The sequence below is a fragment of the Salvelinus fontinalis genome, chromosome 1, assembly GCF_029448725.1.
Source record: "Salvelinus fontinalis isolate EN_2023a chromosome 1, ASM2944872v1, whole genome shotgun sequence".
Taxonomy (NCBI): Eukaryota; Metazoa; Chordata; class Actinopteri; order Salmoniformes; family Salmonidae; genus Salvelinus; species Salvelinus fontinalis.
The window spans coordinates 93,296,448-93,321,225 of NC_074665.1; the positions used below are offsets into that span (position 1 = coordinate 93,296,448).

Below are 24,778 nucleotides of genomic sequence, written 5' to 3' on the forward strand. Positions count from 1 at the left end.
ACTAATAGAACTTAGAACCATTCTAATATAACTAGTAGAACCTATAACTATTCTAATAGAACTACTAGAACCTATAACTATTCTAATAGAACTGGTAGAACCTAGAACTATTCTAATAGAACTAGTAGAACCTAGAACTATTCTAATAGAACTAGTAGAACCTAGAACTATTCTAATAGAACTAGTAGAACCTAGAACTATTCTAAAATAACTCATATAACTTAGAACCATTCTAATAGAACTAGTAGAACCTAGAACTATTCTAAAAGAACTCATGGAACTTAGAACCATTCTAATATAACTAGTAGAACCTAGAACTATTCTAATAGAACTAGTAGAACCTATAACTATTCTAATAGAACTAGTAGAACCTAGAACCATTCTAATAGAACTAGTAGAACCTAGAACTATTCTAATAGAACTAGCAGAATGTATCCAGCAGCAGATGCTAATCCCATTTGCTGCATCTGAAGGTCAGAATACAACAGTATTATTCTGAGGCTCAGTTATGAAAGACATGTCTTTACAGGCACCCTGATGCAGCAGGAGAGAAGAAACATGTCTTTGAGTAGGGAGGAGAGGAAGAAGATAGAGACCGATAGACAGAGACACAGACAGACAGAGACACAGACAGAGACCAGACAGAGAGAGACACAGACAGAGACCAGACAGACACCAGACATAGACATAGACATAGACACAGACAGACAGACAGACAGACAGACAGACAGAGACAGATATACAGACAGACAGACAGACAGACAGACAGAGACAGATAAACAGACAGACAGACAGACAGACAGACAGGTCGTACCATATCCTTGGTAGGAGCCAGTATCTCTTCGATCATCATGCTGTCTCTGGTGTAAGAGGTCCTGTTCAGGGTGTTGGACCTATCCGAACTGAAGGACCGCAGACTGTTGTTTACAGCAGTACCAAGTTACCACAGCAACAACAGGCAGGGGGGTGGCGGGGCAGGCAGGCAGGGGGGTGATGAGAGGTTGTGGTGAACAGAAAGACAACTCATTACAACATGCAGCTAACCTCTATACAATATAAATATAACCCACAGCACAGGATGGACCACTGACATCAGAGGGATGGGGATTATAGATGTATGAGATGGTAGGATGAACCACTGACTGGACATCAGAGGGATGGGGATTATAGATGTATGAGATGGTAGATGAACCACTGACTGGACATCAGAGGGATGGGGATTATAGATGTATGGTATGAGATGGTAGGATGAACCACTGACTGGACATCAGAGGGATGGGGATTATAGATGTATGAGATGGTAGGATGAACCACTGACTGGACATCAGATGGATGGGGATTATAGATGTATGGCATGAGATGGTAGGATGAACCACTGACTGGACATCAGAGGGATGGGGATTATAGATGTATGAGATGGTAGGATGAACCACTGACTGGACATCAGAGGGATGGGGATTATAGATGTATGAGATGGTAGATGAACCACTGACTGGACATCAGAGGGATGGGGATTATAGATGTATGAGATGGTAGGATGAACCACTGACTGGACATCAGAGGGATGGGGATTATAGATGTATGAGATGGTAGGATGAACCACTGACTGGACATCAGAGGGATGGGGATTATAGATGTATGGTATGAGATGGTAGGATGAACCACTGACTGGACATCAGAGGGATGGGGATTATAGATGTATGAGATGGTAGGATGAACCACTGACTGGACATCAGATGGATGGGGATTATAGATGTATGGTATGAGATGGTAGGATGAACCACTGACTGGACATCAGAGGGATGGGGATTATAGATGTATGAGATGGTAGGATGAACCACTGACTGGACATCAGATGGATGGGGATTATAGATGTATGGTATGAGATGGTAGGATGAACCACTGACTGGACATCAGAGGGATGGGGATTATAGATGTATGAGATGGTAGGATGAACCACTGACTGGACATCAGATGGATGGGGATTATAGATGTATGGTATGAGATGGTAGGATGAACCACTGACTGGACATCAGAGGTATGGGGATTATAGATGTATGGTAGATGTATGGGATTATAGATGTATGGTAGATGTATAGGATTATAGATGTATGGTAGATGTATGGGATTATAGATGTATGGGGATTATAGATGTATGGTAGAGGTAATGGGATTATAGATGTATGGTAGATGTATGGGGATTATAGATGTATGGTAGATGTATGGGGATTATAGATGTATGGTAGATGTATGGGATTATAGATGTATGGTAGATGTATGGGATTATAGATGTATGGTAGATGTATGGGATTATAGATGTATGGTAGATGTATGGTATTCTAGATGTATGGTAGATGTATAGGATTATAGATGTATGGTAGATGTATGGGATTATAGATGTATGGTAGATGTATGGGATTATAGATGTATGGTAGATGTATGGGATTATAGATGTATGGTAGAGGTATGGGGATTATAGATGTATGGTAGAGGTATGGGATTATAGATGTATGGTAGATGTATAGGATTATAGATGTATGGTAGATGTATAGGATTATAGATGTATGGTAGATATATGGGATTATAGATGTATGGTAGATGTATGGGATTATAGATGTATGGTAGATGTATGGGATTATAGATGTATGGTAGATGTATGGGATTATAGATGTATGGTAGATGTATGGGATTATAGATGTATGGTAGATGTATGGGATTATAGATGTATGGTAGATGTATAGGATTATAGATGTATGGTAGAGGTATGGGGATTATAGATGTATGGTAGAGGTATGGGGATTATAGATGTATGGTAGATGTATGGGATTATAGATATATGGTAGATGTATGGGATTATAGATGTATGGTAGAGGTAATGGGATTATAGATGTATGGTATGAGATGGTGTGTAAAACGACATACAGCAGGTCTATGGTGTGTATAGCATTCTAGAAGAAGAAAGGGTTTGAATGAAGTAGCAAACTCAGGTAAAACACAATGATGATGTATGAGCTATGTCTGATAACTAGCGTTAAAGAGACTGGGACCAACGCCTGTTTTACATGGACAGCGCTAACTAACTGGGACCAATGCCTGTTTTACATGGACAGCGCTAACTGGGACCAACGCCTGTTTTACATGGACAGCGCTAACTAACTGGGACCAACGCCTGTTTTACATGGACAGCGCTAACTGGGACCAACGCCTGTTTTACATGGACAGCGCTAACTGGGACCAACGCCTGTTTTACATGGGACAGCGCTAACTGGGACCAACGCCTGTTTTACATGGGACAGCGCTAACTGGGACCAACGCCTGTTTTACATGGGACAGCGCTAACGTGGAATGTAAGGGTTTTGGGCACTGGCCAGCTGGGCTAGTAGACGGCTAGTACTAACCCGGGTACAACATCTGGGTTATGGGATATTTGAAAAGACAAAAATGTCACTAGCCAGTGGTCTAGTTAGATAAATGTTCTGCAATGCCGGTCTGAACAGCACTAGCCACTGGCTAGCGTGCTATCTTAATGGCCATCTCTACTGCCAGCCCTACTGCCATCCCTGTCCATCCCTGTCCAAACAGCAAGTTACAAGCGACCAAATCAGATGTGTGTGTTCAGACAGCAGTCATTTGCTGACATGGCTACATTACACTAGTTGTCATAGTAATGACGGGCATGTGCACAGTGGTTCAGGCTGATTGGTGGAGCTCCTGCTTCCTATCACTCAGAAGTTATGTAACAAGCCAAAATGACAACAATACCTGCCATGGACGTTTCCCAGTTGCTTTCAATGCTCAAAATAACAGTAAAACACGTTTAGAGCCTCAAAGGATAAGATAATCCAACTTTCAAAACGAGTCCTTTTTGTCTAGCCACAGCAGTCAACTAGCTAGCTAGGTAGCTGTTTAGCTAGCCACGGCTGTCAACTAGCTAGCTAGGTAGCTGTTTAGCTAGCCACGGCAGTCAACTAGCTAGCTAGGAAGCTGTTTAGCTAGCCACAGCAGTCAACTAGCTAGCTAGGAAGCTGTTTAGCTAGCCACAGCAGTCAACTAGCTAGCTAGGTAGCTGTTTAGCTAGCCACAGCAGTCAACTAGCTAGCTAGGTAGCTGTTTAGCTAGCCACAGCAGTCAGCTAGCTAGCTAGGTAGCTGTTTAGCTAGCCACAGCTATCAACTAGCTAGCTAGGTAGCTGTTTAGCTAGCCACAGCTATCAACTAGCTAGCTAGGTAGTTGTTTAGCTAGCCACAGCTATCAACTAGCTAGCTAGGTAGCTGTTTAGCTTCCTAGCACATTCACTAATTTGTTTATCAACAACTAACAAGCTAGTTAGCTACCACGTGTTAGCTACCAACTGTCAACAGAGTAGCTAGCAAGCAACAAGTTACTGTGCAGTCAGAAAATATTCACAGCCCTTGACATTTTCCACATTTTGTTGTGTTACAAAGTGGGATTAATGTGGATTTAAGTGTCATTTTTTTTGTCAACACTCTATACAAAATACTTGAATGTTAAAGTGTAAGAAAAATTCTACATTTGTAAAAAATGTATGAAAAATAAAACACTAATACACAGTGCATTCGGAAAGTATTCAGACTACTTGACTTTCTCCACATTTTAATACGTTACAGTCTATTCTAAAAAGGATTGTTTTTTCCACTCATCAATCTACACACAATACCCCATGATGACATCACAATACCCCATAATGACATCACAATACCCCATGATGACATCACAATACCCCATAATGACATCACAATACCCCATAATGACATCACAATACCCCATAATGACATCACAATACCCCATGATGACATCACAATACCCCATAATGACATCACAATACCCCATAATGACAAAGCAAAAACAGGCTTTTAGAAATGTTAGCACTTTCATAAAAAATACAAAACTGAAATATCACATTTACATAAATATTCAGACCCTGTACTCAGTACTTTGTTGAAGCACCTTTGGCAGCGATTACAGCCTCAAGTCTTCGTGAGTATGATACTGCAAGCTTGGCACACCTGTATTTGGGGAGTTTCTCCCATTCTTCTCTGCAGATCCTCTCAAGCTCTGTCAGGTTGGATGGGGAGCATCACTGCACAACTAGCAAAGGGTCTGAATACTTATGTAAATACGTTTGTTATTTTTTTAAATTTTATATATATTTGCAAAGATTTTTTAAAACTTGTTTTCACTTTTTCATAATGAGGTATTGTGTGTAGATTGATGAATAAGAGTATATATATTGCCCTGGTTAAAAGCAGTGGTTTGCGCTTTCAGTTTCACGCGAATGCTGCCATCAATCCACAGTTTCTGGTTTGGGAATGTATTTCATATATTTTAGAAAAAATGCTGTAACGTAACAAAATGTGCAAAAAGTCCAAATCAAATATTGTTGTCGTGGCCTTTTCACGACTGTCTTGGTGTGTTTGGACCATGATAGTTTGTGGTGATGAGGACACCAAGTAACTTGAAACTCTTGACCCTCTCCACTTCAGCCCCGTTGATGTTAATGGTGGCCTGTTCGGCCCTCCTATTCCTATAGTCCATGATCAGCTCCTTTGTCCTGCTCACATTGAGGGAGAGGTTGTTGTCTTGGCACCACACTGTCAGGTCTCTGATCTACTCCCTATAGGCTGTCTCATCGTTGTCAGTGATCAGGTCTACCACTGTTGCGTTGTCAGCAAACTTATTGATGGTGTTGGAGTCATGCCTGGCCAAGCTGTTGTGGAAGAACAGGAAGTACAGGAGGGGACTAAGCACGCACCCCTGAGGGGCCCCAGTGTTGAGAATCAGTGTGGCAGATGTGTTGTTGCCTACCCTTACCACCTGGGGGCGGCCCGTCAGGAAGTCCAGAATCCAGTTGCAGAGAGAGGTGTTTAGTCCCAGGGTCCTTAGCTTAGTGATGGGCTTTGTGGGCACTATGGTGTTGAACGCTGAGCTGTAGTCAATGAACAGCATTCTCACTTAGGTGTTCCTTTTGTCCAGGTGGGAAAGGGCAGTGTGGAGTGCAATAGAGATTGCATCATCTGTGGATCTTTTGGGGCGGTATGTGAATTGGAGTGGGTCCAGGGTTTCTGGGATGATGGTGTTGATGTGAACCATGACCAGCCTTTCAAAGCACTTCATGGCTACGGACGTGAGTGCTACGGGGCAGTAGTCATTTAGGCAGGTTACCTTCACTTTCATGGGCACAGGGTCTATGGTGATCTTCTTGAAACATGTCGGTATAACAGACTTGGTCAGGGAAAACACTTGCAAGTTGGCCCGCGCATGCTTGGAGAACACGTCCTGGTAATCCGTCTGTCCCAGCGGCCTTGGGAATGTTGACCTGTTTAAAGGTCTTGCTCACATCGGTTACGGAGAGCGTGATTACACGGTCGTCCGGAACAGCTGGTGCTCTCATGTATGCATCAGTATTGCTTGCCTCGAAGCAAGCATAAAAGGCAGTTAGCTCATCTGGTAGGCTCACGTCACTTGGCAGCTCACGGCTGGGTTTCCCTTTGTAGTCCGTAATAGTTTGCAAGCCCTGCCATATCCGACGAGCGTCAGCGCCAGTGTAGTAGGATTAAATCTTATTATTGTATTGACACTTTGCTTGTTTGATGGGTTCGTCTGAGGGCATAGCGGGATTTCTTATAAGCGTCCGGATTAGTGTCCTGCTGCTTGAAACCGGCAGCTCTAGCCTTTAGCTCGGTGTGTATGTTGCCTGTAATCCATGGCTTCTGGTTGGGATATGTACGTACGGTCACTGTGGGGACGACGTCGTCGATTCACTTATTGATGAAGCCGATGTCTGATGTGGTATACTCCTCAATGCCATTGGATGAATCCCGGAACATATTCCAGTCTGTGCAAAACAGTCCTGTAGCGTAGCATCCGTGTCATCTGACCACTTCCTTATTGAGCGAGTCGCAGGATAGAATTATGGTCAGATTTTCCAAATGGAGGGCGGCGGACAGCTTTATATGTGTCTGTGTGGAGTAAAGGTGGTCTAGAGTTTCTTTTCCTCTGGTTGCACATGTGACATGCTGGTAGAAATTTGGTAAAACTGATTTAAGTTTCCCTGCATTTAAGTCCCCGGCCACTAAAAAAAATCAAATCAAATTTTATTAGTCACATACACATGGTTAGCAGATGTTAATGCGAGTGTAGCGAAATGCTTGTGCTTCTAGTTCCGACAATGCAGTAATAACCAACAAGTAATCGAACCTAACAATTCCACAACTACTACCTTATACACACAAGTGTAAAGGGATAAAGAATATGTACATAAAGATATATGAATGAGTGGTGGTACAGAACGGCATAGGCAAGATGCAGTAGATGGTATAGAGTACGGTATATACATATGAGATGAGTACTGTAGGGTATGTAAACATAAAGTGGCATAGTATAAAGTGGCTAGTGATACATGTATTACATAATGATGGCAAGATGCAGTAGATGATATAGAGTACAGTATATACATATACATATGAGATGAGTAATGTAGGGTATGTAAACATTATATTAAGTGGCATTGTTTAAAGTGGCTAGTGATACATTTTTACATAATTTCCATCAATTCCCATTATTAAAGTGGCTGGAGTTGAGTCAGTATGTTGGCAGCGGCCACTAAATGTTAGTGGTGGCTGTTTAACAGTCTGATGGCCTTGAGATAGAAGCTGTTTTTCAGTCTCTCGGTCCCTGCTTTGATGCACCTGTACTGACCTCGCCTTCTGGATGATAGCGGGGTGAACAGGCAGTGGCTCGGGTGGTTGTTGTCCTTGATGATCTTTATGGCCTTCCTGTGACATCGGGTGGTGTAGGTGACCTGGAGGGCAGGTAGTTTGCCCCCGGTGATGCGTTGTGCAGACCTCACTACCCTCTGGAGAGCCTTACGGTTGTGGGCGGAGCAGTTGCCGTACCAGGCCGTGATACAGCCCGACAGGATGCTCTCGATTGTGCATCTGTAGAAGTTTGTGAGTGCTTTTGGTGACAAGCCGAATTTCTTCAGCCTCCTGAGGTTGAAGAGGCACTGCTGCGCCTTCTTCACAACGCTGTCTGTGTGGGTGGACCAATTCAGTTTGTCCGTGATGTGTACACCGAGGAACTTAAAACTTTCCACCTTCTCCACTACTGTCCCGTCGATGTGGATAGGGGGGTACTCCCTCTGCTGTTTCCTGAAGTCCACAATCATCTCCTTTGTTTTGTTGACGTTGAGTGTGAGGTTATTTTCCTGACACCAGACTCCGAGGGCCTTCACCTCCTCCCTGTAGGCCGTCTCGTCGTTGTTGGTAATCAAGCCTACCGCTGTAGTGTCGTCCGCAAACTTGATTGAGTTGGAGGCGTGAATGGCCACGCAGTCGTGGGTGAACAGGGAGTACAGGAGAGGGCTCAGAACGCACCCTTGTGGGGCCCCAGTGTTGAGGATCAGCGGGGTGAAGATGTTGTTACCTACCCTCACCACCTGGGGGCGGCCCGTCAGGAAGTCCAGGACCCAGTTGCACAGGGCGGGGTCGAGACCCAGGGTCTCGAGCTTGATGACGAGTTTGGAGGGTACTATGGTGTTAAATGCTGAGCTGTAGTCGATGAACAGCATTCTCACATAGGTATTCCTCTTGTCCAGATGGGTTAGGGCAGTGTGCAGTGTGGTTGCGATTGCGTCGTCTGTGGACCTATTGGGTCGGTAAGTAAATTGGAGTGGGTCTAGGGTGTCAGGTAGGGTGGAGGTGATATGGTCCTTGACTAGTCTCTCAAAGCACTTCATGATGACGGAAGTGAGTGCTACGGGGCGGTAGTCGTTTAGCTCAGTTACCTTAGCTTTCTTGGGAACAGGAACAATGGTGGCCCTCTTGAAGCATGTGGGAACAGCAGACTGGGATAAGGATTGATTGAATATGTCCTTAAACACACCAGCCAGCTGGTCTGCGCATGCTCTGAGGACGCGGCTGGGAATGCCGTCTGGGCCTGCAGCCTTGCGAGGGTTAACACGTTTAAATGTTTTACTCACCTTGGCTGCAGTGAAGGAGAGCCCGCAGGTTTTGGTAGCGGGCCGTGTCAGTGGCACTGTATTGTCCTCAAAGCGAGCAAAAAAGTTATTTAGTCTGTCTGGGAGCAAGACATCCTGGTCCGCGACGGGGCTGGTTTTCTTCTTGTAATCCGTGATTGACTGTAGACCCTGCCACATACCGCTTGTGTCTGAGCTGTTGAATTGCGACTCTACTTTGTCTCTATACTGGCACTTAGCTTGTTTGATTGCCTTGCGGAGGGAATAGCTACACTGTTTGTATTCGGTCATGTTTCCGGTCACCTTGCCCTGGTTAAAAGCAGTGGTTCGCGCTTTTCAGTTTCACGCGAATGCTGCCATCAATCCACGGTTTCTGGTTTGGGAATGTTTTAATCGTTGCTGTGGGTACGACATCGTCAATGCACTTTCTAATGAACTCGCTCACCGAATCAGCGTATCCGTCAATGTTGTTGTTGGACGCATGGAGTGCCGCTTCTGGATGAGCATTTTCTTGTTTGCTTATGGCCTTATACAGCTGGTTGAGTGTTGCAACCTAACAAGTATGCTATTCCCTATACAGTGCACTACTTCTGAAGGCCCTACTTGTTAAGTGTGCGCTTAGTGCCAGCATGGATTTGTGGTGGTAAATAGACTGCTACGAATAGTATAGATGAGAACTCTCTTGGTAAATAGTGTGGTCTACAGCTTATCATAAGGTATTCTACCTCAGGTGAGCAATACCTCAAAACTTCTTTAATATTAGACATCGCGCACCAGTTGTTATTGACAAATAGACACACACCTCCACCCCTCGTCTTACCAGACGTAGCTGCTATGTCCTGCCGATGCACGGAAAACCAGCTCTATATTCTCTGTGTCGGCGTTTAGCCACGACTCGGTGATAGATATTACAGTTTTTAATGTCCCGTTGGTACGATAGTCTCGATCGTAGATTATCCAGTTTATTCTCCAGTTATTTCACGTTGGCCAATAGAACGGATGGTAGAGGCGGTTTACCCACTCGCCGACGACACAACAACTTAATGTCATCCATTTTAAACTCAGACTGTAACAAAACAACATGTGGAAACAGTCAAAGGGTGTGAATACTGTCTAAAGACACTGTACATCTATATGCCATGGTCTCTACCTTGGAAGAGATGGTCACATTAACACAGATTCCTTCAAGCTAGATAAAGAATCGGTCCAAACCAAAGCGATGCAGCATCTCAACTGAACAGACTGAACCAAGCAGAGGCAGCATGACCCCAGAAAGACTACATCCAACAGACACAATACTGATCCAGACTGAACCAAGCAGAGGCAGCATGACCCCAGAAAGACTACATCCAACAGACACAATACTGATACAGACTGAACCAAGCAGAGGCAGCATGACCCCAGAAAGACTAGATCCAACAGACACAATACTGATCCAGACTGAACCAAGCAGAGGCAGCATGACCCCAGAAAGACTACATCCAACAGACACAATACTGATCCAGACTGAACCAAGCAGAGGCAGCATGACCCCAGAAAGACTACATCCAACAGACACAATACTGATACATCACAACGCACTGGAAGTCAAATGAAAGGGCATAGTTAAAAGCATCAAACTGTCCACTCAGTAAGATGGAGTACAACAAATCAATGAGACATCACAACACAGTGGTTGATGTAGTTGTGATGGTTGGCTGGGGATCTAGGAAGTAAAGACATCTGGAAACACGTCATCCCATCTTACCTGCAGACCTTGGGGCTATGGGACGAGGTACGAGTTTGAAATGGGAGAAAAGTGCAAAAAGTGGAGATATTGAAAGCAACAAAGGTGAGAAGGACAAAGCAGAAATGCAGTGTGGTTGTAATGGACCTGGGTCTGATGCTCTGAGTTGTGTTAAACACTGACATTTAACACTGATGTTAAACACTGACGCTCTCTGAAACGGGGGTTACTGAACCTTCCTTTCAACTGGAAGTGATAACTGGGGTTATTAAACCTTCCTTTCAACTGGAAGTGATAACTGGGGTTACTGAACCTTCCTTTCAACTGGAAGTGATAACTGGGGTTATTAAACCTTCCTTTCAACTGGAAGTGATAACTGGGGTTATTAAACCTTCCTTTCAACTGGAAGTGATAACTGGGGTTATTAAACCTTCCTTTCAACTGGAAGTGATAACTGGGGTTATTAAACCTTCCTTTCAACTGGAAGTGATAACTGGGGTTATTAAATCTTCCTTTCAACTGGAAGTGATAACTGGGGTTACTTAACCTTCCTTTCAACTGGAAAAGATAACTGGGGTTATTAAACCTTCCTTTCAACTGGAAGTGATAACTGGGGTTATTAAACCTTCCTTTCAACTGGAAGTGATAACTGGGGTTACTGAACCTTCCTTTCAACTGGAAGTGATAACTGGGGTTATTAAACCTTCCTTTCAACTGGAAGTGATAACTGGGGTTATTAAACCTTCCTTTCAACTGGAAGTGATAACTGGGATTATTAAACTTCCTTTCAACTGGAAGTGATAACTGGGGTTATTAAACCTTCCTTTCAACTGGAAGTGATAACTGGGGTTATTAAACCTTCCTTTCAACTGGAAGTGATAACTGGGGTTATTAAACCTTCCTTTCAACTGGAAGTGATAACTGGGGTTATTAAACCTTCCTTTCAACTGGAAGTGATAACTGGGGTTATTAAACCTTCCTTTCAACTGGAAGTGATAACTGGGGTTATTAAACCTTCCTTTCAACTGGAAGTGATAACTGGGGTTATTAAACCTTCCTTTCAACTGGAAGTGATAACTGGGGTTATTAAACCTTCCTTTCAACTGGAAGTGATAACTGGGGTTATTAAACCTTCCTTTCAACTGGAAGTGATAACTGGGGTTATTAAACCTTCCTTTCAACTGGAAGTGATAACTGGGGTTATTAAACCTTCCTTTCAACTGGAAGTGATAACTGGGGTTATTAAACCGTCCTTTCAACTGGAAGTGATAACTGGGGTTACTGAACCTTCCTTTCAACTGGAAGTGATAACTGGGGTTATTAAACCTTCCTTTCAACTGGAAGTGATAACTGGGGTTATTAAACCTTCCTTTCAACTGGAAGTGATAACTGGGATTATTAAACCTTCCTTTCAACTGGAAGTGATAACTGGGGTTATTAAACCTTCCTTTCAACTGGAAGTGATAACTGGGGTTATTAAATCTTCCTTTCAACTGGAAGTGATAACTGGGGTTACTGAACCTTCCTTTCAACTGGAAAAGATAACTGGGGTTATTAAACCTTCCTTTCAACTGGAAGTGATAACTGGGGTTATTAAACCTTCCTTTCAACTGGAAGTGATAACTGGGGTTACTGAACCTTCCTTTCAACTGGAAGTGATAACTGGGGTTATTAAACCTTCCTTTCAACTGGAAGTGATAACTGGGGTTATTAAACCTTCCTTTCAACTGGAAGTGATAACTGGGGTTATTAAACCTTCCTTTCAACTGGAAGTGATAACTGGGGTTATTAAACCTTCCTTTCAACTGGAAGTGATAACTGGGGTTATTAAACCTTCCTTTCAACTGGAAGTGATAACTGGGGTTATTAAACCTTCCTTTCAACTGGAAGTGATAACTGGGGTTATTAAACCTTCCTTTCAACTGGAAGTGATAACTGGGGTTATTAAACCTTCCTTTCAACTGGAAGTGATAACTGGGGTTATTAAACCTTCCTTTCAACTGGAAGTGATAACTGGGGTTATTAAACCTTCCTTTCAACTGGAAGTGATAACTGGGGTTATTAAACCTTCCTTTCAACTGGAAGTGATAACTGGGGTTATTAAACCTTCCTTTCAACTGGAAGTGATAACTGGGGTTATTAAACCTTCCTTTCAACTGGAAGTGATAACTGGGGTTATTAAACCTTCCTTTCAACTGGAAGTGATAACTGGGGTTATTAAACCTTCCTTTCAACTGGAAGTGATAACTGGGGTTATTAAACCGTCCTTTCAACTGGAAGTGATAACTGGGGTTATTAAACCTTCCTTTCAACTGGAAGTGATAACTGGGGTTATTAAACCTTCCTTTCAACTGGAAGTGATAACTGGGGTTATTAAACCTTCCTTTCAACTGGAAGTGATAACTGGGGTTATTAAATCTTCCTTTCAACTGGAAGTGATAACTGGGGTTATTAAACCTTCCTTTCAACTGGAAGTGATAACTGGGGTTATTAAACCTTCCTTTCAACTGGAAGTGATAACTGGGGTTATTAAACCTTCCTTTCAACTGGAAGTTAATTAAACCTTCCTGTTATTGAACCAGAGGCAGAACAGAAATAATTCTACTCATACCACAAACACACTGACCAGAGCACTGCAGCCAACACAGTAGTTGTGTCTGACGCTGAGGTTAGTACTATCACACTATTACAGTACGACTAGATCATATTTCCTCCTGAACACAAACCCAATACACATCAACGTTCTTAGATAAGTGATTACTGCCCTGCTCACACTAAGAACTCAGTGTTGATTGTGATAGGGTTAGGGTTGTCTGGAAATCTATGTTCATTGGACTGCATCACATGATCGATTGGATGTACCTTAGGAACATATCTACAGATATTGATGGTCCATATCAAACCCATTATACATTGTAATAATTATACACAGTACCAGAGCATGTCAGAGGGTAGTGGGTAGTGGGTAGAGGGTAGTGGGTAGTGGGTAGAGGGTAGAGGGTAGTGGGTAGTGGGTAGAGGGTAGTGGGTAGAGGGTAGTGGGTAGTGGGTAGAGGGTAGTGGGTAGTGGGTAGAGGGTAGTGGGTAGAGGGTAGTGGGTAGAGGGTAGTGGGTAGAGGGTAGAGGGTAGTGGGTAGAGGGTAGTGGGTAGAGGGTAGTGGGTAGTGGGTAGAGGGTAGTGTGTAGCTGGTAGAGGGTAGTGGGTAGAGGGTAGAGGGTAGTGGGTAGTGGGTAGTGGGTAGTGGGTAGAGGGTAGTGGGTAGAGGGTAGTGGGTAGAGGGTAGTGGGTAGTGGGTAGAGGGTAGTGGGTAGTGGGTAGAGGGTAGTGGGTAGAGGGTAGTGGGTAGAGGGTAGTGGGTAGTGGGTAGAGGGTAGTGGGTAGAGGGTAGTGGGTAGAGGGTAGTGGGTAGTGGGTAGAGGGTAGTGTGTAGCTGGTAGAGGGTAGTGGGTAGAGGGTAGAGGGTAGTGGGTAGAGGGTAGTGGGTAGTGGGTAGTGGGTAGAGGGTAGTGGGTAGAGGGTAGTGGGTAGAGGGTAGTGTGTAGCTGGTAGAGGGTAGTGGGTAGAGGGTAGTGGGTAGTGGGTAGTGGGTAGAGGGTAGAGGGTAGTGGGTAGAGGGTAGTGGGTAGAGGGTAGTGGGTAGTGGGTAGAGGGTAGTGGGTAGTGGGTAGAGGGTAGTGGGTAGTGGGTAGAGGGTAGTGGGTAGTGGGTAGAGGGTAGTGGGTAGAGGGTAGAGGGTAGTGGGTAGAGGGTAGTGGGTAGTGGGTATTGTGTAGTGGGTAGAGGGTAGTGGGTAGAGGGTAGAGGGTAGTGGGTAGAGGGTAGTGGGTAGAGGGTAGTGGGTAGCTGGTAGAGGGTAGAGGGTAGAGGGTAGTGGGTAGAGTGTAGTGGGTAGAGGGTAGAGGGTAGTGTGTAGCTGGTAGAGGGTAGTGGGTAGAGGGTAGAGGGTAGTGGGTAGAGGGTAGTGGGTAGTGGGTAGTGGGTAGAGGGTAGTGGGTAGAGGGTAGTGGGTAGAGGGTAGTGTGTAGCTGGTAGAGGGTAGTGGGTAGAGGGTAGTGGGTAGTGGGTAGAGGGTAGTGGGTAGAGGGTAGAGGGTAGCGGGTAGTGGGTAGTGGGTAGAGGGTAGAGGGTAGTGGGTAGTGGGTAGAGGGTAGAGGGTAGTGGGTAGTGGGTAGTGGGTAGTGGGTAGAGGGTAGTGGGTAGTGGGTAGAGGGTAGTGGGTAGTGGGTAGAGGGTAGTGGGTAGTGGGTAGAGGGTAGTGGGTAGAGGGTAGTGGGTAGAGGGTAGTGGGTAGTGGGTAGTGGGTAGAGGGTAGAGGGTAGTGGGTAGAGGGTAGTGGGTAGTGGGTAGAGGGTAGTGGGTAGTGGGTAGAGGGTAGTGGGCAGAGGGTAGTGGGTAGAGGGTAGTGGGTAGAGGGTAGTGTGTAGCTGGTAGAGGGTAGTGGGTAGAGGGTAGTGGGCAGAGGGTAGTGGGTAGAGGGTAGTGGGTAGTGGGTAGTGGGTAGAGGGTAGTGGGTAGTGGGTAGTGGGTAGAGGGTAGTGGGTAGTGGGTAGAGGGTAGTGGGTAGTGGGTAGAGGGTAGTGGGCAGAGGGTAGAGGGTAGTGTGTAGCTGGTAGAGGGTAGTGGGTAGAGGGTAGTGGGTAGAGGGTAGTGGGTAGTGGGTAGAGGGTAGTGTGTAGCTGGTAGAGGGTAGTGGGTAGAGGGTAGTGGGTAGAGGGTAGAGGGTAGTGGGTAGTGGGTAGAGGATAGAGGGTAGTGTGTAGCTGGTAGAGGGTAGTGGGTAGAGGGTAGTGGGTAGAGGGTAGTGGATAGAGGGTAGTGGGTAGAGGGTAGTGGGTAGAGGGTAGAGGGTAGTGGGTAGTGGGTAGTGGGTAGAGGGTAGAGGGTAGTGGGTAGTGGGTAGAGGGTAGTGGGTAGTGGGTAGAGGGTAGTGGGTAGAGGGTAGTGGGTAGAGGGTAGTGGGTAGAGGGTAGTGGGTAGTGGGTAGAGGGTAGTGGGTAGAGGGTAGTGGGTAGAGGGTAGTGGGTAGAGGGTAGTGGGTAGAGGGTAGTGGGTAGTGGGTAGAGGGTAGTGGGTAGTGGGTAGAGGGTAGTGGGTAGTGGGTAGAGGGTAGTGGGTAGTGGGTAGTGGGTAGTGGGCAGAGGGTAGTGGGCAGAGGGTAGAGGGTAGAGGGTAGTGGGTAGTGGGTAGAGGGTAGTGGGTAGAGGGTAGAGGGTAGTGGGTAGTGGGTAGTGGGTAGTGGGTAGCTGGTAGAGGGTAGTGTGTAGCTGGTAGAGGGTAGCTGGTAGAGGGTAGTGGGTAGAGGGTAGAGTGTAGTGGGTAGTGGGTAGTGGGTAGAGGGTAGTGGGTAGTGTGTAGTGGGTAGTGAGTAGAGGGTAGTGGGTAGAGGGTAGTGGGTAGTGGGTAGTGGGTAGAGGGTAGTGGGTAGAGGGTAGTGGGTAGAGGGTAGTGGGTAGTGGGTAGAGGGTAGTGGGTAGAGAGTAGAGGGTAGAGGGTAGTGGGTAGTGGGTAGAGGGTAGTGGGTAGAGGGTAGTGGGTAGTGGGTAGAGGGTAGTGGGTAGAGGGTAGTGGGTAGTGGGTAGTGGGTAGTGGGTAGAGGGTAGTGGGTAGAGAGTAGAGGGTAGAGGGTAGTGGGTAGTGGGTAGAGGGTAGAGAGTAGAGGGTAGTGGGTAGAGGGTAGAGGGTAGTGGGTAGTGGGTAGAGGGTAGTGGGTAGTGGGTAGAGAGTAGTGGGTAGTGGGTAGAGGGTAGTGGGTAGTGGGTAGAGAGTAGAGGGTAGAGGGTAGTGGGTAGAGGGTAGAGGGTAGTGGGTAGAGGGTAGAGGGTAGTGGGTAGTGGGTAGAGGGTAGTGTGTAGAGGGTAGAGGGTAGAGGGTAGTGGGTAGAGGGTAGTGGGTAGAGGGTAGTGGGTAGTGGGTAGAGGGTAGTGGGTAGAGGGTAGTGGGTAGTGGGTAGTGGGTAGTGGGTAGAGGGTAGAGGGTAGAGGGTAGTGGGTAGTGGGTAGTGGGTAGTGGGTAGTGGGTAGAGGGTAGTGGGTAGAGGGTAGAGGGTAGTGGGTAGTGGGTAGAGGGTAGTGGGTAGTGGGTAGTGGGTAGTGGGTAGAGGGTAGTGGGTAGTGGGTAGTGGGTAGAGGGTAGTGGGTAGTGGGTAGTGGGTAGAGGGTAGTGGGTAGTGGGTAGTGGGTAGAGGGTATGGTACCTGGCGCTGCGTGCTCCGATGCTAAAGCCCATGTATCCCTCCTGAGGCAGAGAGTCGTCTCCCAGCTCTTTCAGGTCCTGGGGTCCCAGGTATTTATCCGTGTCGCCTGTCATCGCATCCTCACCTGACATAACAGCAATCAGTTAGTTAGACAGTCCACAGCTCACAGTCCCCTCTCTCCAGTTAGTTAGACAGTCCACAGCTCACAGTCCCCTCTCTCCAGTTAGTTAGACAGTCCTCTAGTCCAGTCCTCTCTCTCCAGTTAGTTAGACAGTCCTCTAGTCCAGTCCTCTCTCTCCAGTTAGTTAGACAGTCCACAGCTCACAGTCCCCTCTCTCCAGTTAGTTAGACAGTCCACAGCTCACAGTCCCCTCTCTCCAGTTAGTTAGACAGTCCTCTAGTCCAGTCCTCTCTCTCCAGTTAGTTAGACAGTCCTCTAGTCCAGTCCTCTCTCTCCAGTTAGTTAGACAGTCCACAGCTCACAGTCCCCTCTCTCCAGTTAGTTAGACAGTCCTCTAGTCCAGTCCTCTCTCTCCAGTTAGTTAGACAGTCCTCTAGTCCAGTCCCCTCTCTCCAGTTAGTTAGACAGTCCTCTAGTCCAGTCCTCTCTCTCCAGTTAGTTAGACAGTCCTCTAGTCCAGTCCCCTCTCTCCAGTTAGTTAGACAGTCTATAAGTCACAGTCCCTTCTCTCCAGTTAGTTAGACAGTCCTCAAGTCACAGTCCCCTCTCTCCAGTTAGTTAGACAGTCCTCTAGTCCAGTCCCCTCTCTCCAGTTAGTTAGACAGTCCTCAAGTCACAGTCCCTTCTCTCCAGTTAGTTAGACAGTCCTCAAGTCACAGTCCCTTCTCTCCAGTTAGTTAGACAGTCCACAGCTCACAGTCCCCTCTCTCCAGTTAGTTAGACAGTCTATAAGTCACAGTCCCTTCTCTCCAGTTAGTTAGACAGTCCTCAAGTCACAGTCCCCTCTCTCCAGTTAGTTAGACAGTCCTCAAGTCACAGTCCCCTCTCTCCAGTTAGTTAGACAGTCCTCAAGTCACAGTCCCCTCTCTCCAGTTAGTTAGACAGTCCTCAAGTCACAGTCCCCTCTCTCCAGTTAGTTAGACAGTCCTCAAGTCACTGTCCCCTCTCTCCAGTTAGTTAGACAGTCCTCTAATCCAGTCCTCTCTCTCCCTACAGTCCTCTAGTCCAGTCCCCTCCCCCTACACTCCTCTAGTCCAGTCCCCTCTCTCTGCTGTCCTAACTGGAACAGCCATGCTCTAACCCCTGAAAGCAGGTCCAGTAGGAGTGTCTACAGACCAGACAGGCTGTTTTAGCAGATCAATAGAAGCCTGGAGGCCTGTTCCACTGTCCTGTCCCCTGCTCTGCCACGGGACACACAGCCTGACAGGACACAACCGCCACTGGGCTACTCAGTTACTCACACAACGCTTGTTTAGTCACTGAATACAAAGCAATGGTTTAAGCAATGAAAACAACGTGTTCAACAACACCCGTTCTAAAGTTAGAAGCCAATATTGCAGCTATGATGAGTAGGTTTGTAGAGTCAGCCACCCAGGGGAGTCCCGACGCAGAGTGTTAATGGACGTTAGCCACCCAGGGGAGTCCCGACGCAGAGTGTTAATGGACGTTGGAGAGAGATGACGTAGAGGAAAGGAGGGGTTAGAACGTAGAAACTAGAGCGAGTGCACATCGACCAGCCAGCCAGCCACCCAGCGAGGGGAGAACAGCATTCCACCGGCGATTAAGCAGAGTTCATCGACCCCTTGCTTATCTACAGCAACCCCTCCCCCATTCCTCCAACCTCCCCCCTGCACCTCTCCCTCTCCTCCCCCTCCTCCCATCGCCTCTCCCTCTCCTCCCCTGCCCTCTCTAACTGCAGAAACACACAACAAAACTTGACAGACCTCATCTGGTGACATTCCTCACAAGAATGTCCATTCAAGTATTACCCTCTCCCTCCACCCTCTCTCTCCCTCTCTCCATCTCTCCCGCCACCCTCTCTCTTTCCCGCCACACTCTCTCCCTCTCTCCCTCTCCACTCTCTGTCCCTCCACCCTCTCTCTCCCTCTCCCGCCACCCTCTCTCTCCCTCCACACTCTCTGTCCTAATCACACCAGAAAACCTACTCCACCCTCTCTGTCCTAATCACACCAGAAAACCCACTCCACCCTCTCTGTCCTAATCACACCAGAAAACCTACTCCACCCTCTCTGTCCTAATCACACCAGAAAACCTACTCCACACTCTCTGTCCTAATCACACTAGAAAACCTACTCCACACTCTCTGTCCTAATCACACCAGAAAACCTACTCCACCCTCTCTGTCCTAATCACACTAGAAAACCTACTCCACACTCTCTGTCCTAATCACACCAGAAAACCTACTCCACCCTCTCTGTCCTAATCACACCAGAAAACCTACTCCACCCTCTCTGTCCTAATCACACCAGAAAACCCACTCCACCCTCTCTGTCCTAATCACACCAGAAAACCTACTCCACCCTCTCTGTCCTAATCACACCAGAAAACCTACTCCACCCTCTCTGTCCTAATCACACCAGAAGACCTACTCCACACTCTCTGTCCTAATCACACCAGAAAACCTACTCCACCCTCTCTGTCCTAATCACACCAGAAAACCTACTCCACCCTCTCTGTCCTAATCACACCAGAAAACCTACTCCACCCTCTCTGTCCTAATCACACCAGAAAACCTACTCCACCCTCTCTGTCCTAATCACACCAGAAAACCTACTCCACCCACTCTGTCCTAATCACGCTAGAAAACCTACTCCACCCTCTCTGTCCTAATCACGCTAGAAAACCTACTCCACCCTCTCTGTCCTAATCACACCAGAAAACCTACTCCACCCTCTCTGTCCTAATCACACCAGAAAACCTACTCCACCCTCTCTGTCCTAATCACACCAGAAAACCTACTCCACCCTCTCTGTCCTAATCACACCAGAAAACCTACTCCACCCTCTCTGTCCTAATCACACCAGAAAACCTACTCCACCCTCTCTGTCCTAATCACACCAGAAAACCTACTCCACCCTCTCTGTCCTAATCACACCAGAAAACCTACTCAACCCTCTCTGTCCTAATCACACTAGAAAACCTACTCCACACTCTCTGTCCTAATCACACTAGAAAACCTACTCCACACTCTCTGTCCTAATCACACTAGAAAACCTACTCAACCCTCTCTGTCCTAATCACACTAGAAAACCTACTCCACTCACTCTGTACTAATCACACCAGAAAACCTACTCAACACTCTCTGTCCTAATCACACTAGAAAACCTACTCCACCCTCTCTGTCCTAATCACACTAGAAAACCTACTCCACACTCTCTGTCCTAATCACACTAGAAAACCTACTCCACACTCTCTGTCCTAATCACACTAGAAAACCTACTCCACCCTCTCTGTCCTAATCACACTAGAAAACCTACTCCACCCTCTCTGTCCTAATCACACTAGAAAACCTACTCCACCCTCTCTGTCCTAATCACACCAGAAAACCTACTCCACACTCTCTGTCCTAATCACAGCAGAAAACCTACTCAACCCTCTCTGTCCTAATCACACCAGAAAACCTACTCCACCCTCTCTGTCCTAATCACACCAGAAAACCTACTCCACACTCTCTGTCCTAATCACACCAGAAAACCTACTCAACCCTCTCTGTCCTAATCACACCAGAAAACCTACTCCACCCTCTCTGTCCTAATCACACTAGAAAACCTACTCCACCCTCTCTGTCCTAATCACACCAGAAAACCTACTCCACCCTCTCTGTCCTAATCACACCAGAAAACCTACTCCACCCTCTCTGTCCTAATCACACTAGAAAACCTACTCCACCCTCTCTGTCCTAATCAAACCAGAAAACCTACTCCACCCTCTCTGTCCTAATCAAACCAGAAAACCTACTCCACCCTCTCTGTCCTTATCACACCAGAAAACCTACTCAACCCTCTCTGTCCTAATCACTCAGAGACGATCACTTACTACGCAAGATCCAGTCGAGGGACACAGGATTCAGCAACAAGCTCTGCACTCAAACATTTTCAAAGCAAAGTCTCTCTCTCTGTCTCTCTCTCTCGTTCACTCACAAACAGATCAGCTTTCTCCTGCCTGCCTCCTGAGGCTCTAAGGGTATCATGTCTATCCTACCAACGGGACACAGGACTAAATCAGACCAGGACAGGACTAGATCAGACCAGGACAGGACTAGATCAGTGACAGTGGTATGGTAGTAAGGGACAGTCAGCTGTATTTATATTGGCTAATAACTGGCTGTTGGTCTGAACTAGACCTTTCTATTGGCTAATAACTGGCTGTTGGTCTGAACTAGACCTTTCTATTGGCTAATAACTGGCTGTTGGTCTGAACTAGACCTTTCTATTGGCTAATAACTGGCTGTTGGTCTGAACTAGACCTTTCTATTGGCTAATAACTGGCTGTTGGTCTGAACTAGACCTTGCTATTGGCTAATAACTGGCTGTTGATCTGAACTAGATCTTTCTATTGGCTAATAACTGGCTGTTGGTCTGAACTAGACCTTTCTATTGGCTAATAACTGGCTGATGGTCTGAACTAGACCTTTCTATTGGCTAATAACTGGCTGATGGTCTGAACTAGACCTTTCTATTGGCTAATAACTGGCTGTTGGTCTGAACTAGACCTTTCTATTGGCTAATAACTGGCTGTTGGTCTGAACTAGACCTTTCGATTGGCTAATAACTGGCTGTTGGTCTGAACTAGACCTTTCTATTGGCTAATAACTGGCTGTTGGTGTGAACTAGACCTTTCTATTGGCTAATAACTGGCTGTTGGTCTGAACTAGACCTTTCGATTGGCTAATAACTGGCTGTTGGTCTGAACTAGACCTTTCTATTGGCTAATAACTGGCTGTTGGTGTGAACTAGACCTTTCTATTGGCTAATAACTGGCTGTTGGTCTGAACTATACATTTCTATTGGCTAATAACTGGCTGTTGGTCTGAACTAGACCTTTCTATTGGCTAATAACTGGCTGTTGGTGTGAACTAGACATTTCTATTGGCTAATAACTGGCTGTTGGTCTGAACTAGACCTTCCTATTGGCTAATACCTGGCTGTTGGTCTGAACTAGACCTTCCTATTGGCTAATACCTGGCTGTTGGTCTGAACTAGACCTTGCTATTGGCTAATACCTGGCTAGGGGTCAAGGCCACGTGAAACACACAGATAAACGACACCTGGAGGGAAACGTTTGAGTGTATTTCAGAGCATTACTCTGGCCTTAACAGTGTTGAGGAAATGATCTATGTTTAGCATGTGGCAGTGTGTTACGGAGACACACAGCCGTTAATATCTCAGTACCACGGTCAGTCAGCTGTAACTACACACTGAGTTACAGCAGAGATACATTTAGAGACAGTTAAATCTGTCCACTTCACTCTATATTAGAAACCATTTGAACACAAACACCGTTAGTTTGTGTTTAGTATCATTAATGTAAAGTCAAAGTCTGCACTTACGACAGTAGCTCTCATAGACACACTGAAATTCCATCTCTGTTAAAACAAAGATCCTGTATCAAGATGATTTCAGTGAGTAAGGTATGTTATAAATGTCATCTCTCTCTCTCTCTCTCTGGATGAAATATCAGATTCAAGTTCTCCGGGTTCAACCCAGATAAAGGCATATTCCTGGGATACCAAAGCATAAAATACAGAGTCCATGACAACACACCTAGCGTGAGACAGGAGACGATATCTGGTTAGTCTGAGACGAAAGAAAATAACAGAGGGAGCTCAAACATCTGCTGAAGAAACTAAGAAAAAGTAAAAAGGTGAAAGTACCTTCTTCAGATAAATAGTCTTCATTGAGCATTTCAGGTACATTGGCTTTGACAACTGTGTAATTTGAACGAGTAAAGTGTTAAAAATCATAGAAAAAATGATAAAGCGTTAAAATACATAAACCTAAACCATATCTTATGTTGATTTATCATAAGGATATGATCAGGTTATTAAAACATCTCTCACTGGATATGATCAGGTTATTAAAACATCTCTCACTGGATATGATCAGGTTATTAAAACATCTCTCACTGGATATGATCAGGTTATTAAAACATCTCTCACTGGATATGATCAGGTTATTAAAACACAACTCCTACATCTCTCACTGGATATGATCAGGTTATTAAAACATCTCTCACTGGATATGATCAGGTTATTAAAACATCTCTCACTGGATATGATCAGGTTATTAAAACACAACTCCTACATCTCTCACTGGATATGATCAGGTTATTAAAACATAACTCCTGCATCTCTCACTGGATATGATCAGGTTATTAAAACATAACTCCTGCATCTCTCACTGGATATGATCAGGTTATTAAAACATCTCTCACTGGATATGATCAGGTTATTAAAACATAACTCCTACATCTCTCACTGGAAATGATCAGGTTATTAAAACACAACTCCTACATCTCTCACTGGAAATGATCAGGTTATTAAAACATAACTCCTGCATCTCTCACTGGAAATGATCAGGTTATTAAAACATAACTCCTACATCTCTTACTGGATATGATCAGGTTATTAAAACATCTCTCACTGGATATGATCAGGTTATTAAAACATCTCTCACTGGATATGATCAGGTTATTAAAACATCTCTCACTGGATATGATTAGGTTATTAAAACATAACTCCTACATCTCTCACTGGATATGATCAGGTTATTAAAACATCTCTCACTGGATATGATCAGGTTATTAAAACATCTCTCACTGGATATGATCAGGTTATTAAAACATCTCTCACTGGATATGATCAGGTTATTAAAACATAACTCCTACATCTCTCACTGGAAATGATCAGGTTATTAAAACACAACTCCTACATCTCTCACTGGAAATGATCAGGTTATTAAAACATAACTCCTGCATCTCTCACTGGAAATGATCAGGTTATTAAAACATAACTCCTACATCTCTTACTGGATATGATCAGGTTATTAAAACATCTCTCACTGGATATGATCAGGTTATTAAAACATCTCTCACTGGATATGATCAGGTTATTAAAACATCTCTCACTGGATATGATTAGGTTATTAAAACATAACTCCTACATCTCTCACTGGATATGATCAGGTTATTAAAACATCTCTCACTGGATATGATCAGGTTATTAAAACATCTCTCACTGGATATGATCAGGTTATTAAAACATCTCTCACTGGATATGATCAGGTTATTAAAACATAACTCCTACATCTCTCACTGGATATGATCAGGTTATTAAAACACAACTCCTGCATCCTCACCCTCATCATCTGACATGTCCAGAACCTCGTTCATGGTTTCTGGAACGTTCATCTTATGTTTCTCGGTCACCGTCTAGAAAGGGAACAAACCTTCTAATGAGTCGTTAACAAACGAAGGATGTTATTTTACATGTGGATAACTGTAAGACAACAGATATGCATTTAGATATGCAGGCTACTGTACTTCTCATGGTGTTTCTAGAAGGCTTTAGTTAACACAGTTCAGCTGTTTCATACACTACCGTAATAAGAACAGTATCTCCTGGTCTCACCAGAGTGGTCTGTGTTTCCTCAGTGACGACCTTCAGAGTATCCACTACAGAGATGTACCCCAGCCTCCTGGCTATGGACAGGGCTGTGTTACCATTCTGTTAAAGACAGTCAGATATTACTATTACTGTGACCCCTGACCCCTGACCCCTAACCCAGCCTCCTGGTGATGGACAGGGCTGTGTTACCATTCTGTTAAAGACAGTCAGATATTACTATGACCCCTAACCCCTGACCCCTAACCCAGCCTCC

General features: G+C 45.4%; 1 protein-coding gene across 50 annotated transcripts in view; it reads right to left on the bottom strand.

The window, feature by feature from the left end:
• ank3b (ankyrin 3b) overlaps positions 1 to 24,778 on the bottom strand; it is a 483,498-nt gene that overhangs the window by 151,052 nt on the left and 307,668 nt on the right. For 20 of the 50 annotated variants that reach the window (XR_008761019.1, XM_055936209.1, XM_055936160.1 and 17 more), the window contains 6 exons: positions 24,499 to 24,624; positions 24,257 to 24,329; positions 22,774 to 22,827; positions 16,919 to 17,042; positions 10,746 to 10,760; positions 815 to 917 (listed from right to left, as the gene is read on the bottom strand). Coding sequence is in view for 49 of the 50 variants with exons in the window: in XM_055936209.1 (XP_055792184.1) it covers positions 815 to 917; positions 10,746 to 10,760; positions 16,919 to 17,042; positions 22,774 to 22,827; positions 24,257 to 24,329; positions 24,499 to 24,624 (495 nt within the window). In the remaining variant the exon portion in view is untranslated. Of the gene's footprint in view, positions 1 to 814; positions 918 to 10,745; positions 10,761 to 16,918; positions 17,043 to 22,449; positions 22,486 to 22,773; positions 22,828 to 24,256; positions 24,330 to 24,498; positions 24,625 to 24,778 lie in introns of all 50 variants that reach the window. The other 30 variants (XM_055936475.1, XM_055936151.1, XM_055936335.1 and 27 more) reach the window with 13 other exon arrangements.